The 17,637-nt window shown below is 54.2% G+C and overlaps 5 protein-coding genes across 5 annotated transcripts; 1 reads left to right on the top strand and 4 right to left on the bottom strand.

Annotated features, from left to right (window-relative positions):
• Positions 1-504: 504 nt before the first annotated feature.
• Positions 505-1,047, bottom strand: N656DRAFT_787650 (uncharacterized protein; the record flags this gene model as incomplete). Its single annotated transcript, XM_064816627.1, has 1 exon — positions 505-1,047. The coding sequence occupies one exon, from the start codon at positions 1,045-1,047 to the stop codon at positions 505-507; it is 543 nt and encodes a 180-aa protein (XP_064672663.1).
• A 5,629-nt stretch (positions 1,048-6,676) lies between these two features.
• On the top strand, positions 6,677-9,079 carry N656DRAFT_703751 (ARM repeat-containing protein; the record flags this gene model as incomplete). Its single annotated transcript, XM_064811118.1, has 5 exons — positions 6,677-7,469; positions 7,500-7,747; positions 7,811-8,089; positions 8,144-8,702; positions 8,763-9,079. 5 exons carry the CDS (start codon positions 6,677-6,679, stop codon positions 9,077-9,079), a joined length of 2,196 nt encoding a protein of 731 aa, XP_064672664.1.
• Positions 9,080-10,995: 1,916 nt separating this feature from the next.
• Positions 10,996-12,314, bottom strand: N656DRAFT_704264 (WD40 repeat-like protein; the record flags this gene model as incomplete). Its single annotated transcript, XM_064811163.1, has 3 exons — positions 10,996-11,380; positions 11,443-11,912; positions 12,063-12,314. The coding sequence occupies 3 exons, from the start codon at positions 12,312-12,314 to the stop codon at positions 10,996-10,998; spliced, it is 1,107 nt and encodes a 368-aa protein (XP_064672665.1).
• A 510-nt stretch (positions 12,315-12,824) lies between these two features.
• N656DRAFT_787653 (NADP-dependent dehydrogenase-like protein) lies at positions 12,825-13,893 on the bottom strand (the record flags this gene model as incomplete). The annotated part of the gene is made up of 4 exons (XM_064816628.1): positions 12,825-13,054; positions 13,116-13,273; positions 13,355-13,564; positions 13,676-13,893. 4 exons carry the CDS (start codon positions 13,891-13,893, stop codon positions 12,825-12,827), a joined length of 816 nt encoding a protein of 271 aa, XP_064672666.1.
• A 962-nt stretch (positions 13,894-14,855) lies between these two features.
• On the bottom strand, positions 14,856-16,327 carry N656DRAFT_787654 (acid protease; the record flags this gene model as incomplete). The annotated part of the gene is made up of 2 exons (XM_064816629.1): positions 14,856-16,076; positions 16,139-16,327. 2 exons carry the CDS (start codon positions 16,325-16,327, stop codon positions 14,856-14,858), a joined length of 1,410 nt encoding a protein of 469 aa, XP_064672667.1.
• Positions 16,328-17,637: the final 1,310 nt, after the last annotated feature.

The raw sequence follows: 17,637 nt of genomic DNA on the forward strand, positions 1-17,637 counted from the left end.
AGGACCTCGGCCGGGCCTGGCAGTAAGAGAAAAGGAAAAAGCCCGCCGGACGGCAAGCCTTGAATAGTAATTATACAATACTAGAATATCCCGTACAAATATGCCACAAGCCCACCCAATGCAGTCGAAAACGCATCTCAGATATACATAGCAGCGCTTCTTTCCCCCCGATTGCCATCCAAAAGCATCAAATGTCGAATGTATGCGGCCACCATCGCGCTGTCGTGGCCTATGTGGTGGAAAGGGCTGGCCATCATTGCTCCCCTGGCCAGGCTGCCAAAATGAATCCTCCTCGGCCAGTGTTGAAATACTGCGAGTGCGAGGCTTAGCTCACCCGAATTAGAAGCGAAATGCAGCGCCGGCGTGTGTATGGTGGTATCTGATTCGTTTCCCTGCCCGTTCCTCGCAACTCCGCAAGCCCATCAAGTCGTAAGGATGCCTGGCCCGCTCGTGCCGAACGAGCGCTTATTTAGGGTTTTTCTGTAAGCGCTGACTGCTGTGGCTTTAGTGGAATTCCTTCTCCTTCAAGCCGCCGATCTTTTCAATGTCGAGCGCATAAAACTGCGTGGGGCTTTCCTTCTCGTAGGCGGGGAGCTGCTCGTCGTGCAGAGGCTCGAGGCCGATGGTGCTGTCGCCCACGCGCACGACGACAACCCGACCGCTCTTCGGCCGGCCTTGGTCATCCTGCTCGTCAGGGAAGGTGATGTGGATTTCAGGAACGTTGTCGGGAGAGTGGGGCGGCGACTGGGGATTCGCTAGCATGGGCTGGCCGTTGCTCACGACGATGACGCTTGACCTGCCATTGGCCTTGCTGGTCTGGATAGTGAGACGCCGGTGGTTGCCCGTGCGCTTGACGTCCTGATACTGCGGCAGAGTCTCGGCCATCATTTTCCTCCGTCTTTGCATCCTCCGAAGAAGAACGAGAACGGCGAAGGCAATTAGACCGCATAATACGAGAACGAGAAGGGCAATCAGAATGTTGACGGTTGAGCTATTATCCCCATCCTGTTCGGTGCCCCGAGAGACGAGCCGTGTGATTGAGTCCATGATGGTTGAAGATGGGATAAATATAAACGTGCTGAACTGCGATTGATGCAGTGCAAATTACAGTGTATGGACAGATGAGTCTAGAAATCAGTAGTGTTGTCAGCTTCATGGTCCGGCCATCTTTGCATTGCCCGGGCTCTGAACGGCGCAGAGCGATCGAGAAGAGATTAGACGTACGCAAGGGCCGCTCCGAAGACGTAATGTACGGTGTAGAATTTCGCGTGTCACGGCAGCCGGATCGACAAAAGACAGGACGGATATCGACTAAAAGAGTGAAGTCGACACCATGGAGATCCCCAGCGGGAAACTTGAAATGAGTGACAGAAAGAATGACAGAACAATCCCTTGAGCCGTGACGCCGATGTAGAGGGAGGAAAAAGAGAGGAGGTGAAGGAGAGCAGAGTTGGGCGTTTCCTTGCACAAGTAATCCTGCGGCCTGCTTCAGGGGAGATGCTACGCTAGCCAGTGAGCTTGCTGAATTGGGATGAACTGCCCCGCCTAATTCCACTACTAGCCAATCAGAACCCTTTCTGACCAGCACGTAAGCGGGGCCCAATTTGGGAGCCGCTAACGTTTGGCCGTCCCCTGCTCGCAGCTGTGCCTCGATTCTGGCTGCACTTCACACAGGCAACAGCTGCGGGGATCTCGGCAGGGTCGGCCTAGACCGCAGGGCACAAAGAGGGTTCAGTGTCGTTGAGGACTTGAGGTGGTCTTTCAAGGAAACACGACAGAACCGCCACTTGCTAATCCTCCAGAAATCATTCCACGCATATCATGCGACGTTGATTTACTACGTTATACGGAGTACCCATCAGCTACCGGCGACATGCGGCAGCGGCGCTAACTGCGAGTTTTCTCGTGATCTCACATCTCACCGTTAGCCGCCGAGCTTATATATTGGCAGCTCGTCACGCAATCGAAAGGTTTCCTCCTCCAGTCAAACCCAACAGTTTCATCTACAGGCGTCCCTCACAGCTGCACTAAACTGCCATCGGCGGCAACTGTCAGGAGAGCAAACACCTGCTAATAGAGTCACTGAGGTTCTCCGGAGTCTGGTGTGGAAGGGCGCTCCCTCCTTTCTCTGCGGCACATGTTAAATCCTGCTGGACCGTCATCTGAGGATGCGCAGCGTGAGGACAACAGCGGACAGGATGTTCTGCCCTTTGGATGCTCAGAAGGTTGAATCGAGACCACTATCTCTTCCGCGACTACTTCGTACGACGGACAAGACGGTTGCCTCCATGTAGTTCACTGAGCTGCTGTGGATGCGTTGCAGACAGTAACCAGGGCCGTGGCCAGCAAGCAGGATGCTACCATCGCACAATCCAGCCACCCAATCCACCAGAATAGCGCATCATGACCTGGAGCGAGAAGACGAAAACCGGACAACGCTGACAAGAGAGGCGCAGGTCAAGTTGGGCACGGCAAGATTCTGATGCTACCTTTGTCGTTTATAACTTATTACACCGGCTCTCAACCGATCCCAGCCCTGTATGACCTTTACCACCAAGATGATGGAGGCATTACCCTACACGACCATCGGCAAGTCCACGCTCTTGTGCTGTCCGGTAACGGGCAAGTGCTGGTCATCGACAGACATATAAAGTCCAAAGCACGGCATTAGACTGTCTCATCTACGCCAGTAGTACATACCTGTGTCAGTTGAAGCGCTCATGCGCATGCTTCCTGCCATTTCAGGTCGTTTTACAGCGCTTAGGTTGACGGGATTCTGCTGGCTAAGCCAAGGAGCATGCTATCATTGCTATGCAGCTTTCAGATCTGTGTATCTGGCAGACTTGGCTTCCTACAATGCGGTCTTGAGCGGCAAAGAGGCATCAATCACTCGGCATTTATGAGCGGAGGTAGCCTCGGCCGTAGAGCCGCCGGGAGAGCCGGAGACGCATGAGTCAGGTAGCCGCGCCGGCATCTGGCGGGGTCGAAACCGATCGAGACGAGACGAGTCCTGTGTTGGTTATTAGCACAGCCAGCCATCATGGAATAACGGCAGGTTCAAGGCTACCTAGAATTATGGTCGGAGTGTGTCAACGAGGCCGTACAAGTACAGTACTGTACGCATGTACGACCCTGCACGAACAAGCAGTCTCCTAACGCCAAGGTAAGTGGTCCACGGCCTACAGGTTCCGCCGCAGCCGGGAAGCACGGGATGGTGTGCATGGTAACTGCTCTGCTCTTCCTGCACTATGCCGATTGTCCCACTTTGTTTCCATCTTTTGAAACAATAGGCCGCAAACCGGGCCAAACGACCGTTCCTGGTCCTTGGCAACGTTCTGAGGCTCAAGCGAGGGCTACTGAACGGACTGGCCAGCCTAGTTTCGATGGGTCATACAGCGACTCACAAGGACCCGAAGCCAGTAAGTATATCGAGCACTTACCTCGAAGCCCTCAGCAGGAAAGCATCCCGGAAGTCTTTAGTCTCGAGTGTATTTTTACAGGTCTTGTCATGCATAGGTTGCATCGAGAGAAAGAGACGGGCATAATGAGGAGTATATCAGCTGAACTCACGGCCTCCAGATCGCTCGAAGTCGCAAGATACATAACGTACCCTTCAGGCAGCCCTGGTTGTCTCCATGCAGAAGACGGCCGATTTTACCCCGAATTCAGCTCCTGAACGGCTCATCAAAATCGATCATCTAGGGCGTGTTACCGGACATTTGCGCAGATGTCGTTCGAACCTCTTGGCCCGTTATAGCAGCGGAGATAAAGAGCATTCCCTCGTCTGAGCTTGACAAGACAGACCGACAGAGACATCCCTTGCCGCGCCTGATGTTTACTGTGAACACCCCCCACATCCGTACATACAATTATGTGTAGGGCCTCGACCGCCCGCAAGACGTGCCCCCTACCAGTGGTCTGGCTGACCGACAGGTAGCTATGGAGCATCCACTCATATTGCGTTATCCAACTCCAGATCTGCGGTTTTCTAACCATTATTGAAGATTGACGCAGGCCGGATATTCCCGCTCATAGTTTTCTGTGTCGCTGCATAGGTACCATGCACCGAAACGGCAACGGAGTGCTTGTATTATTCGTATTATAGATGTGATGCCTGCTGTTTTGTGCCTTCTTGACCCGTGGTTGCCCCCGCTTCCCTCTGGCAGCCCCTTATATATTGTAGCTGGTGGCACCGTTGAGCCTAAGAGAGTACCTAAGGGAGTTGCACTTTTGTGCCCCTTGCCAGGAGTGACGAGAAGACGGCGTGTACCTACTCATGCATATTTGTGCATACACATGTATATTCATTGACTTTTCACTGCTGGTTACAAATTCTTCCTCTTGTTGTTCGCTGCTCTTCTTAACGGTTCGATCACGAGGCTGGCGATATTCGAGTTAACGACGACGACGGCAACGAGATCCCTTCGCCCAGCAGGTTGTCCTCGTAGCGCGTTGCGGCGACCTATGATCTCTCCTTCTGGACAAGCAAATCCAGCTTAGGTAGATCCATTGGCCTGGAAGCACCTCAGCATCGGACCGCCAATCGATTTGCCGGAATCTCGGCCGGAAGACCAACAACCTTGAACATCACACAGGACAAATCCAACACACAACTGGGGTTGTCCAGGTGTGCAGTCGAGCAGTCGAGAAACAGTGGCTACGCAGCCACACGGCGTACTCCAACGAGACTACGAAATTTTGGGTAGATATATCCACAGCGGTACGAGGGTACATAGTTCCAGTTGCGGTATTCGTACCTCATACAATGTGTTGTTGGGAATTTGGAGCCTGGAAGCTTGGACGGCGTTGAATGGGAGCAGAAAAGTACACGTACATACAGCCCCCAGGTCCTTTCTCCCCGCCGCAGCGCACCCGGTTGTTGCAGCGTTGCACTGTTGCGACTGTCGCTCCTGTCGTGTGTCACCAGCTTTCTTTCGCGCGGTGGTTCTTACTTCGTTGGTGGGGGCGACCCTACGAAAACCCCACAAATTATCAACACAGCCGAGTAGATCCCAAACCATCGACCACCGACGGCGACAACATCAAGTGTAGCGTGAAACAGTCGGCTCGAGCACAGTTCACCTAAGTTTCTCGCCGTGCCATCTCATCCATCACGTGAGCTTTTTGCGGCCTTTTCCTTCTGCATAGGTATTTAAACCATAGCAAATTCCGCCAGCATTAACAACAAAAGGTCTTCCCGCAGTGATGCTTATCGAATCGACCATCGTCCGAAGTTGCTGATTCGGTGCATCGCAGACGGGGAGCTAGCGATCTCAAAGGCCACGCTTGGCCCCCTCCCCCCCTTCCCCTTCCCCCCTGCCCCCCTGTCGCTGTCCATACATAGTATACGTTACCGTGCACAATCCGATTTCGCCGATTTCCCGTCACCGCCCTCCTGCCCTTCCCTGAAGGTTGGTTCATCTCCACAAAAAATCTTCTTTTTTGGGGCTGTTTGCTGGGACGGTGGGGACCCTTTCTAGGCTGGTCTCAGCATTCCTTGCACCCCTGTCCTCCATCTAACCTTCTACGCTAACCTTGTCTTGCAGTTGAGCAACTCCCCACCACCACCCTCCGCTCAAACTTTAGTTTCGCAGTGCTGTGGGACGCATCAGCCTTACCGAGTCCTCCTCCCCACTGCTTCCCAACCGTCCGGTCCCCTACCTTTGTTTGCTCTGACCTCGCTTCGACTCTCTTGCAGCCTCTCCATAAACCTCCCGCCAAGTCTCGTCCCGAAACCCAGGCATATACTACCGAACCGCTCCAAGGACAAACACCAATCCATTCTTTTGCCCTTTTTCCCCCCTTCCCACGCGGCAGCGCAAAGTCGGGTGTAGCGCTCGACGAGTCCCCGCAGCGACGGTTCTCGTTCGTCGGAAGTACCGTTAACCTCCAACACTACTTACTCACATTAACTACCTTCGTCTATTCGTGCGGACAGTCTTGCTTGCCCGCTGCTGCTACAAACCCTCGAAGCGTTCAACGCTTGTTAGTCCATCATCCCATACATAATTTACACCAGTGCATACGCAGACTTCGCATTGCGCCATGACGGGCACGGTGAGTCGTGACTTCCCTCAGCAATCCATCGTCTTGTTAGCCAGCCTGCTGGCATTGGCAGCTTCGGGTTGCACCGCTGGAGCCTGCCCGGTGCACACCATTCCCCTCGCAATACGCCAAACCTTCTCAATCTCGTCCGCAGACAGTGTGCTCTCCTTGCCATCCCCAGCTGACCTTTCAATCCGCAAATTAGTCTCGGTCGAACCGATTTCCCAACCTCTCCAGCGCCAGCATGGCGAACGGAAACGAGCAGCAGCAGCAGACCCGCACAAACGGCTTCACCAGTACGGGCTGGCAAGCAAACGGGATATGGAGCAACAACAGTATCGGAGGGTTTCCTAGGAACAGAGACTCGGTTGGGCTTAGAGGTTCGTCTGCACGAAAGGTGTTTAATCGCCACAACGAAGAGCGGAAGGCTGATGGGCTGAAAGACATCACCGATTCGTTTCCTAGCGGTCCTTCCGGTTCCGGTGCCCTTGCTGCCACATCCGAAGCAGATCCCTGGGCGAGTCGGCCAGGACGGTGGAACTCGACAGACAGCACACAAGCCCGCGCTCCGCCTGGAAACACATCACCGGTTAGAACTCGGTCCGACGCACCGGGTCTTGATCTGAATGGTATGAACGGTAAATCGTACTACCCTGCTGCATCCACCCTCGCCCAGAGGGCACCAGTTGGGTCGAGGCCGGCTACTGCATTGGACCCCTCTACCGGCCCGCACAGGCATACCTCGAGGTTGTCGAGCTTAGTAGACGAGAAGGAGACCGCCGGCATTTTTGGCTCGTTGAGCCTTGAGCCCGAGCAGAGATTAGGCCAATTTTCGGGGTCCCAGCGGGCCGGACAAGAGCCGACGTACTTCAATGGAGTGGGTGGCGGGCCATCACGGGATTCCGGTCTCCCCCCGACGAGCCAGCCCGAGTCCGAACTGCCTACCTTCGGCTACGGTGCTTCCGGGGCGAATTCGATGCACTCCCAAAGACCATCTCTGACCTCTGGCCTCTCATTCAACGCGCTCAACCCCAAGACCTACGATCAAGCTGGCACACATCGGACTGACGAAGCTGAAATCTCAGAGCGTATAGGAAGGATGACGATGGATAGTGATCTCAATGGTGCCCACTACCGCAACGGGGCCCAGTCCTTTCAGTTCAATCCCGTGTCGCAGCCGTGGGAAAACAGCCAGGCCTATCCAAATGGCCTTGCCAGAGAGGGGTACGGAAATGGGTCGGCATTCGAGAGACGCGGATCCGCTGCCCTGGACCGCAGCTCCTCGGCTGGGAGCACATACCGCCCCGGTGCCGGACTGAGTAGCCCCAGGGGTTTCGCGGCCCCTCAGTCGAATAGCGAAGCATGGTCAAGACCGGCGTCCCGCGACCACAGGTCAGGCGCAGATATCGATCGGCGAGGGCTAGGTCCGCAGATCTTGCAGCAGCAGCAAGCAGGGTTCTATCCACCGCAACACCCTTACTACAGCCAGGGGTACCTACCTTATCCTCTATACGATCCGTACAGCGGCTTGAGGCATGTCCCCATACCCGGGTTTGACATGCCTCTGCCAGCTTACCCGGCCGCCGCTGCTGGATTGCCAATGCAACGTGGCAGAGGGCAGGATCCAGGGACGGGTATTAGAAGCTTGCTTTTGGAAGAATTCAGATCAGCTGCAAAAGCAGATAAACGCTACGAACTCAAGGTAAGGAGTCTGCCGCTGAGCTACCCATTCCGAGCGGCCCAAGACTCACCAGGGAAGATCCAGGATCTCTACGAGCACGTCATCGAGTTCTGTGGAGACCAGCATGGCTCCCGGTTCATCCAGACAAAACTAGAGACGGCCAACAGTGATGAAAAGAACATGGTTTTCCGAGAGATCGAACCAAACGCTGTCCAGTTGATGCAGGACGTGTTTGGCAACTATGTGATTCAGAAATTCTTTGAGCACGGCGATTTAGTGCAGAAGAGAATTCTCTTCCGAGCAATGAAAGGGAAGATTGTCGACCTGTCGATGCAGAAGTATGGCTGCCGGGTAGTCCAGAAGGTAAATGACCGACCCAGCTGTAGGTCTGGCTCGGCGCAAACTGACAGATTCTAGGCTTTGAAGCATGTGCTTGTTGAAGAACAAGTCGAACTCGCCAAGGAGTTGGAGCCGGATATTTTGAGCGTCATCAAGGACGAGCACGGGAACCACGTCGTTTCTATGGTGATGGACTTGGTTCCTCGACAACATATTGACTTCATCATGGATAGTTTCAAGGGCCGCGTTGGCGAGCTCTCTGCGCACGTGCACGGCTGTCGCGTCGTTCAGAAGGCACTCATGCGGGGAAACGAGGCTGACATCGCCGCCATAATGAAGGAGTTGCACGCCTCAGCGCACAGTCTTCTGTCGGATCAGTACGGCAACTACGTGATCCAAAAAGTTCTGGACAAAGGGAAGCCTGAAGACCGGGCAAGGATAATCAGCACCGTAACCCCGATGGCCCTGACCTACGCGAAGAACAAACACGCATCGAACGTGGTTGAGAAGTGCATCCGAAAGGGCACGACCGAGGAACGACGGGCCATCAGAGACCAGATCGTCAAAGCCCCCGGAAACGATGGCAACAGCCCGCTGCTCCAGGTGATGAAGGACCAATATGGCAATTACGTGATGCGTAAGTCCCGCCCGTCTCTCATTCTGGGGTAGCTACGGTTTTTGCTGATTGTCCTAAAAGAAACGCTCCTCAACACGCTTCAAGGTCAGGACAGAGAGGACCTCCTCGAACAGATGAAGGCGCAAGTTGCCATCTTCAAAGCCACCGCTGTCGGGAAGAACACCGCCATCGATCGCCTGGTTGCTGCAATGGCGGCCCCGGTGGATGCCAATAATAATGCTAATGCCGACGCCGACGCCGACAGCAACTCCAATGGCAATGCGAACGGTGCTGGGGACAATAGCTCACCGCAAAATCACACGCCGCCGTCTTCTGCCGGCCCATCATCGCCGAATGGTAAGAGCGGTGAAAGAGAGGGACCGCCAGCTCCTACATGACCACTCAGCTAGGGATATTGCAGTTAGTGGAAAAGGGCTCCTTTTTCTTGTTCTTTTTTCCCCGATCATCTAAAGCGTGGACTGGGTGTTTTACAAGACGGCTTGCTTCATTCTCGTCATTATTAATCCACGCTTGCCAATTGCCACTTCTGGCGCTGGGTCGTGAGCCCCGAGCGGTTGTGTTATTAGCGGACAGGGGCCCATGGTCCTCACAAGGGTATTTTTCTTGCTCTTATTTTATCTTAGCCACCTTAATTAGTCCCCTTCAGCGCCCGTAGCTACATGCTGGGATCTCTGTATGTGCCTGGCTTTCGATTTGGGGGGTTTGTTGGGGCTTCGGGGAATGAATGACTTGACGATGACGGGAGCGTACTTAAAGCTTAACGGAGTGAAAGGGAAGGGTGGTTTGGGCGCAGGGGCGGGTTAGGCAAGGCAGGGGGAATAACGGAACGGAATAAGGAATACGGAATGGGGTACATTGCATTAAAGTCTTATGATATTGATACATCTCTAATACCGCTGCCGTCTTCTTCTCTCTTCTCAGTTCGTGCATGTTTTCTGTTGCTGGTTACCTGGCATAGAGGTGCACGCTACCCGGTTCCTTTTGCTCTCTCTCCCTCTCTCTAGTTGGTCCCTCCGCCTTCCCTACCTACTCCTCTCCCTCCCTCCCTCCATGTGTGTGTGGCTTGAGGAGTGGGATAGGTGCTGGGCTTTGCTGGGGCTTTGGGCATGGGATTAGGCGTATGGTAGGTAAGGTATGGATGGGCACGGTAAATGCGGTATGGTATTCTACGGTATGATATGGTATGATATGTTATGGTAGGGTCGGTAAAGGGGAAGTCAGTAGTCATAGATAGGTTTTGATTCTACTGCACTGCGGTCCAGTATGGTTGGTGCAAGCCACACACATCTTTTTGGCTAGAGTTTTTGAGGATCTTTTGTCCTGGGTGTGAACACGGCAACGGTGCTGCTATGCATTTGTTTGTCTGGTCAGGGGAAATGGGCTGTTGAGTTTATGGACTTTGGGATGGATTTGGCCTTTCAAATGGGGTGGATGGAGTTTGGGATGATCAGGATATCTTGCAATGGGAGGGGACAACCCGGGCTACTATATATATCTAGGCAGTAGGGATGTATGCTGGATGGTTCTGTGGGTAGACTATGCCTTCGACGGGGTTGGATCTGGTTCGTGGTATTATTGTCACTAAACAAGACGAGACAAAATGGCCCCTGTTTTAGAAAGGGGCTTTATCCGTTGACATTAACATTGACACGATGACGGTGATACGGTTTGGCAATGAAGCATCTTAATGCCAGGTTGTGTCCGAGAGATGGCTGCTAATAGCCTGTTGACTGAAGATGTGTACCACGCGACGGAGCACGCACTCTTCTCAGAGTCACCACAGGGGGATGAATGCTTGGGGCGTGTCATGCCATGTATTTGCTGCTTTCCGAATCTATGTGTCTACAACCGACCACCTGCGAGCGCATGCTGGCTCGGAAGAGTAATGGCTGAAGGATTTGCGCGATATTCCATCCCACAACTGTCAAAATGCTCCTCAGCGGTCCACCAAATATCATCAATCTCGCACCATCTGGCCCGTGAGTCCAAGCTCACATCGTCCCTCCAAATGCCCTGCCAATCTGTATCCCGTTCCCTTGGCCCTTGCAATCAACGACAGCAAATCAACGAATAGGAAATATTCCTTCAATCTTCCAAGTCTGTTCCGCTTCCAGAAGTGATACTTCCCAGGCTCGTGTGAACAAAGCCCCGAATATCATCATCGCCATGTCTTTCCATCCCATTTCATTCCCCAAGCAGAAGCAATTTATGCTCCCCCATCCCCCCCACAGCATATCCACCATCCTCCCTGACATGGCATGACACACCCTCTCCTTAAGAACCACTTCCCCTTTCATTTCTTCCCGGAACCAAGATCTCCAACATCACAAAGCACAATCCTCCTCGGGTACGTGGCCGTATTACCTCTGTACCCCTTCGCCCAGTCGTAGCCGACGGCATACACAAGCTTGTCGCGGTTGTTGTTGGTATTGCTGGTGTTGCTGGTGCTGCTGCTGAACGCCATAGCCGTGATTGCGCCGTCGAGAGCGGGCAGGGACTTTAGACGCTGGTGGCGGCCAAGGTCCCAGATGAATAAGGTCCCGTCGGAGCCGGCAGAGGCGAGCACATCCCTGCGGCGCGGGGAGAAGCAGAGGGCGTTGACGGCGTAGATCTCGGTGACTGACTTGGGCGACGTTGAGGAAGGGCGGTGGTGGCATCTGAAGGTGAAGTTGAACTTTCTGTGTGTAAATTGTTAGTTGTGGTGAGCTCATTGGGAGAGCAAATAAAAGCGCCAACTTACTGGCCCTCCTTCTCATCAACGGCCCGGGTGTCAACCCGTCCCTCGATGCTGCCGGCGGCCCAATGTGAGCCGTCAGCAGAAACAGCGATGCACGATGGCTGGTGCACGAGCTGGGACTGGAGTTTTTTGGAGACGGCCAGCGGGTTCCCGCCATCGAGATGGACGAGATGGATCTGGCGGTCCGGGGTGGCGGCGGCGAGCAGCGGGCCGGAGGCGTCCATCGCATAGACGCGCTCGCTGAGCGAGATGCGCCCGATGGGCTGGGGTTGGCGCAGGTCCCAGTAACACAGCGTCCGGTCCCACGAGCCCGAGACGAGCAATGGCGCGTGGGTGCCGGCGCGGGGGATGTCGACGAAGCGCACTGCACGGACGGGCGCCCCGTGACCTGCCAAGGCCATGGTGTTGCCTGAGGCGAGGTCTATTACGTGGATTTTGTTGTCTGTGGCGCCGGCGGCGGCTAGGGTTCCGTCCTGCGATCACTGAGTCAGTAGATTGGTCGCAGACAGGAAGTCAGGCGGAGGAAACTCACCTATTGGAACCGTTCGTATTTGTTTTTTATATTTCCTCCATCGTCCTTCCGTCCCCGGGAGCTGTGGGGTTAGAGTTCACATCGGACTTACCTTGCTAAAGTCGCAGTCGAGAAAGGCGGCATTGGCCGTTATAGAACGGATGCCCTTGATGCCCCCGATAGTCGTCGAATGGGTGACATCGTAGATGTAGACATGGCCGTCCCAGCACGCGGCCGCCACGTGATTGAACGCGGGCGACCAGCGGAGGGCAGAGACGGTGTCTTCGGGGCCTTTGGGAAACTCGACGCCTGTATCCAGCAGCGTCGAGTTGTTGGTCGACAAAGCGGTTTTGACAAGGGCCATTTTCGTGATGAAAGTGGTTTCGGTGGTGTATGGGAAATAGGCTCCTCATCGAGATCATCGTTGATTGCGGGGTCCAGGCCCGGTATTTATGATCCGAACACACGTGGGAACAAAAATAGCCTAGACCGGGGGGCGTGGGGGACGTTGGCAGTTGCGGTGGGGCTGCGCCAAGGCAGGCAATCCGAGAATGATGAATCAGATTCATCAGCTTTCTTGGCGTGCAATGGCCCTTGCCAGTACAGCATCACAGAGCTCAAGCGGATCATGTAGCGATTCGCGAGCATCAACTCAGCAACTGTATCTGTCAATCTTTGTGAAGTATCTCTGACGCTCACAGCACCGTTCAACGGTGACTAAGGGACTCAGATGCAGATCTCGCCCAGTAGTCATCGGCAACTGCTCTTTCCCCAAACTGATACCCAGCAAGATTGCAAGAGTTCATTCCGTTTGCACTGGCCATATGACATATCACTTGGACGGGACTCCATATGTATGTACATACATCAAAGATCAGTCAAAGGTGTGAGCTTTGCCCATGGCCTTGCGGATGGCCGCCCACGCAGGCCCGACACGGCGGCCCTTTTCGGCCTCGAATTCGTCGAAGATGGCCTTTGCTTGCCCAACCGCCACCGTCTCGTCCCCCGCGGCAAAGCCGGCCAGCGATGCCTTGACAAAATCCACCACGGGCATCCCAGGGTTGAAGTCGGGGCCCCAGCCGGGCTGGCCGTTGTGTAGCTCGGCTGTATCCAAGTGATTAGCGTGAATCCAGGTGCTGAAGGCTTAAATGAAATAAATACTCACTCTGTACAAGTGGCGTCACCAATTCCAGCACGCCAATCGGCTGCCTGGCGTGCTTGAATTGCTCGCGGATGCTGATAATAAAGGCATGCAACGCCGCCTTGGATGCTGAGTAGTTCAGCACCATCGGATAGGGGAGGGACATGAGAGCCGTCGTTGTGCTATATATATATACATCACATTAGTACTACAGCCCCGAACAAAAAGTTCGCTCAGACGCCTTTGACCGGTTTAAAACGTACTAGATGAAAGCCACCTTGTCGCCCCTCGCGGCCTTCTCCTGGAAGAAGGGCACAAAGGCGTGCGTCAGGGCGACCATGCTGATGTAGTTGACCGTCATCTCGTGCTGGATCTTGGCCAGGTCCACCGTCTGCGGCTTGCTAAAGTCCATCACATACTGGACTCCCGCGTTCAGGAACACGCAGTCCAGGTCTGGGTGGGCGTCGATGATGCTTTACTCTTTTTGTCAGCCAAATAAATGTCAAATCATTGTTGGGCGCGCGAGCTATGGAAAAGGGGCAGGGGGTTGGGGTGCTAATCAATATTTACTAGGTAGTACTTACCCCTTGGCAAAGGCGGGAATCTTGTCAATGGCGGCAATGTCCAGGGCCACCCCCGAAGCCTTTGCTTCACCAGCTTTTGCGACAAATGAGTCCAGACGGTCTTGGCGCCGGCCGACGGCGATGACATGCACGCCTTGAGGGACGAGCTGCTCGGCCAGCTCCAGGCCGATGCCGCTGGTGGCTCCGATTAGGAGGACCTTTTTGTATGGAAAGGCCATATTGTTGTCCTTGCTTATTTAGTTTTAGTGCAGAAGAACAGAGGACGGTTTGTGCTAGGAGACAAGGTTAGGTAGACGTCTGACTTCTGGTTATCACAAACACCAAAAGGTCTAACCACATCTAAGTGGAAATATATACCCGTATACACACACAAATCTAAGTTCCGTATGAGAAGACAGTCCGGAGATAAGCGGCCATTAAGTCCATTCTAGTCCATGGAGTTGGTTCTAAACACCACAACAGAGTGGAACTCCACGAGTCACGACAGTCTGCGTCCGGATCAGATTGAAAGAGGTTGCAGTATCCACAGCAAATACACTATTGTGATGTCAACTTGGCTTGCAGGGACTGCTTTGTTGGGAAGGAGAATACAGTATACGCCGCTCGCCATGTAACACTCATAGGTAGTGTTGGAGATAATAGAAGATTCGAGCACCTAACTTTACATGTATGTATGTGCACCACATTGTAACGACTCTTCGTGTATCCTGCCGCCTTTTGCTCTGGGTATATCATCATTGACCCGTAGCAAGTTCACGCGAGCGAAATTGAAAGCCAAATGTGAGAGGCCAAGCCGGCAGACTTATTCATAACACAATACGGCGTACATAACCTGGATGTTAAGGCAACGGGAATTTACCCGTTGAGATCATGTTGTTTTCTCTGCCGTGCCAATCAACTGGCCACGTATCGCGCGCGCCTTTCTACACATGTAATAATCCATCAATGAGCTCTCCACGACATATAATGGCCAACAGAAAGTAGGCCGGATATATCAGCCCCAACATGCAGCCGACCCAAGCTGTTCAGTCCCCAAGTGAGGCACTCCCTTGAAACACGGTCCAGAACGCCCTACAATGGTCCCAAAGGCCCTCTGATCCCCAAAACGCCGTCCAAATGCAAAAATGGGTGTAATGCTCCAATCCAATAAACGAGAAGATGCCGTGACCTCCCACTTCATCTAAAACATGAGCACAAACCCTGCCGTCGCCGCCATCATCGCGACAAACGACAACCCCAGCCCGGATTTCAAACTCACGCCCCCGGACAACAGATCTGACGCGTTGAGCCCACTCAGCCCCTGGGTAGCCCTCACCGGGTTCGCAACCGCCGTCGCACCTGGGATCGAACCCTCCCCCTTACCAATCTCCACCACCCTCGACGCCGTCGTGTTGAAGTTCGTCCGGGCCAGAGCTATCCTGTTATTTTCCAGGTCGTAGACGACATAGGCCGACCGCAAAAAGGTGTCGCCCAGCACGTTGGTCCCGGCGCCGGCCGGGGCGATGCCAAACAGACAGGCTTCTACGCCGTTGGAGAAGGTCGGGCGCCGCCCGCTCGACGTGACCAGGTCGATGACCAGCTCGTTCATTTCGACGGCAATCGTCGGGGAGGAAAATGTAAAGTTTAGCGTGGCCTGTTGCTGGGCTAGGGCGCAGGGCACGTAGGCCGTGTTTTGCTGGTCGTCGAACTCGGCGCCGACCTGGTTGTAAATCTCCGAGACCAGCGCGTCGGGCAGGTAGGTCAGCGACGAGCCCGTGTCGAGCAGGACGGCTAGTGCGAGGTCACTGCCTATTGTCTGGTCGCCGAGCGTGAGCTTGGTGAGGGTGATGAGGAACTCGGCATACACGCCCGATTCTGACTCGATCGGCACCGATTCCAGAGTGCCGACATACTTCTCGGCATCGACGCCACCAAACAGGATGCTGCCCCGGTTCGAGTCGAGATCATTCAGCCACAGGCTGTAAGCGTTCGACTGGATAAGGCCCTCGGCCACCATCTGCGCCGGCAAATTGGGGTAGGGCCTCAGCCCAGCGCGGCCAACTTGGACCTCGTTGAGAGGGTACCCGATGCCGAGGATGCCCTGCGAGTTGGTGCTCACGTACCCGACGCCGAACTGTAACCTCTTCAACGTTGCGCCTCCCACAGTCACCGTGTCCGACACATAATCGCCACTCGCGCCCGAACCGTCGACATAGGAAATGTTGAAATAGCTGCCAATGTACTGGTACGTCGAAGACTGGTTTGCCGTGTATGTGCCTGCAAACTGACACGGCTGGTTCGACGACTGACATAACCCCGAGCTTGGTGTATTCACCCACAGGTCGCTCGATCCCGTATCCAGGTGTAACCTCACAGACCGTCCGGGCGTGCCAATGGTGGCGTTGATAAAGTAGAGCGTTTCCTGAACGTTGTCAGGCTGAGTGTGTCGGGGCATGGCCATGACCCGGTCGATGGAACACATACCTCATTGTCCAGGCCTACCGTGACAGTGTCTCGTTTCCTGAGCTTATCTCTATGCACCGGGTTCCGGGGAGCCCGCCTCTCGGTATCTAGGCTAACCACCTTCAATCCGTCGTCTCTTTGCGGCAGCGCTATCCCTTTTACCGTCTGAACGAGCGAGGCCGTGACGGCGAACAAAGCGGCCGTCTTCATGTCTTGAACGGACCGGGTCAATTGGCCCGGCGGAGTATTGAAGCTGTCTTCAAAAGCGAGCGTAAAGCAACACGACCGGATGCACAAGCCAAATCTAATCCATGGAACAAGCGGGAAGTAATAGAGAGACTTGGGGTTTATACGTCGTTCGGTCCGAGTAGTGCGGGAGGCGCTTCCGGTTGAGGCGCTGTTTTGGGCGTCCAATGAAGGCTTTCCGCCACCAAAAGCAGCAGGCTCGTCGAAGAGGTCAGCCAAGGCCGGAGAAGGGCCAGCCTCGGAGACCCAGGTGGCGACGCGCGGAGTATATTATGGACAGACAATGAAAGGAAAGCACACGCAGACGCAGCAGTGACGAGACCAAAAAGCGCAAAAGGCCGGCTTGGCCCAAAGTGGAGTGAATGTGGGAAGGGTCGAACGAGTGGAAATCGAACTGGAAACGGGCATGTGCATCTGGCAGGAATCCTTGGCTGTGAGAGCCGCGTCTGTCGAAACTCACCCCGGAGGCGGGATCGGCAATAGCCTCTTGGCCTCTAAATTCCAAAAGTTGCCCATACGAAAACCTCCGTACATATGGACCCTTCTCTGTCGAAATCCAGTGTATGCACGGATAACATGAAATTGGTGTTGACTCTACGACTCATCATCTATCCTAGATTTTCCATCAATTCATGAACAATGGAGATAGGGAAATCTCCAAAGGAAAAAGACAGTGGTACCTAGCATTGACTGTTACGGAAATTCCATCATGTCAATGGAGATGGTGACGCGGCCTGCTGCAACATGATCTGGCGTCAGGTACCCTATGAGTGGGTGTGGGTCCATGAAAGTCAGCCAAGCCTCACTCCAACCCTCCCCAACTCTCTCCAACTCCGGCACACTCGGAATGCTCGCGACGTGAAAAGGATTTGGAAGCCATTGTGAGATTGTCGACTGGATATTCGTGCTGGTACTGGCAAGGACGGCGGAATATTAGAAGATTTCGGATCTTGCCAGTTTCGAAACGTCGACGGGGCGTCATGCTGATACATGTTTGCGGGCATCAGACAGATTCAGGGAGTCAACGTCATGGCTGATGTGATTGGCTGTCCAACAGCTTGTGTGGGGCCGTAGGCGGCAGGCTGTGCCGCTGTGGTGGTACGTACCCTATACCGATATTATCGCTGGCAGTTGAACGTTCCAAGTTGTTAGTAAATCACTACGAAGGTACGGATACAATACACGTGTTGCGGACCCTCCAAGTACGGAGGTGAAGTGGACGAACTGTTGGAGGAATTGGAAGGTCAAAGCCACGCAGTTATTAAGGCTTCGTG

The sequence above is a fragment of the Canariomyces notabilis genome (genome assembly GCF_033297395.1).
Source record: "Canariomyces notabilis strain CBS 508.74 unplaced genomic scaffold N656scaffold_4, whole genome shotgun sequence".
NCBI classification, from domain to species: domain Eukaryota; kingdom Fungi; phylum Ascomycota; class Sordariomycetes; order Sordariales; family Chaetomiaceae; genus Canariomyces; species Canariomyces notabilis.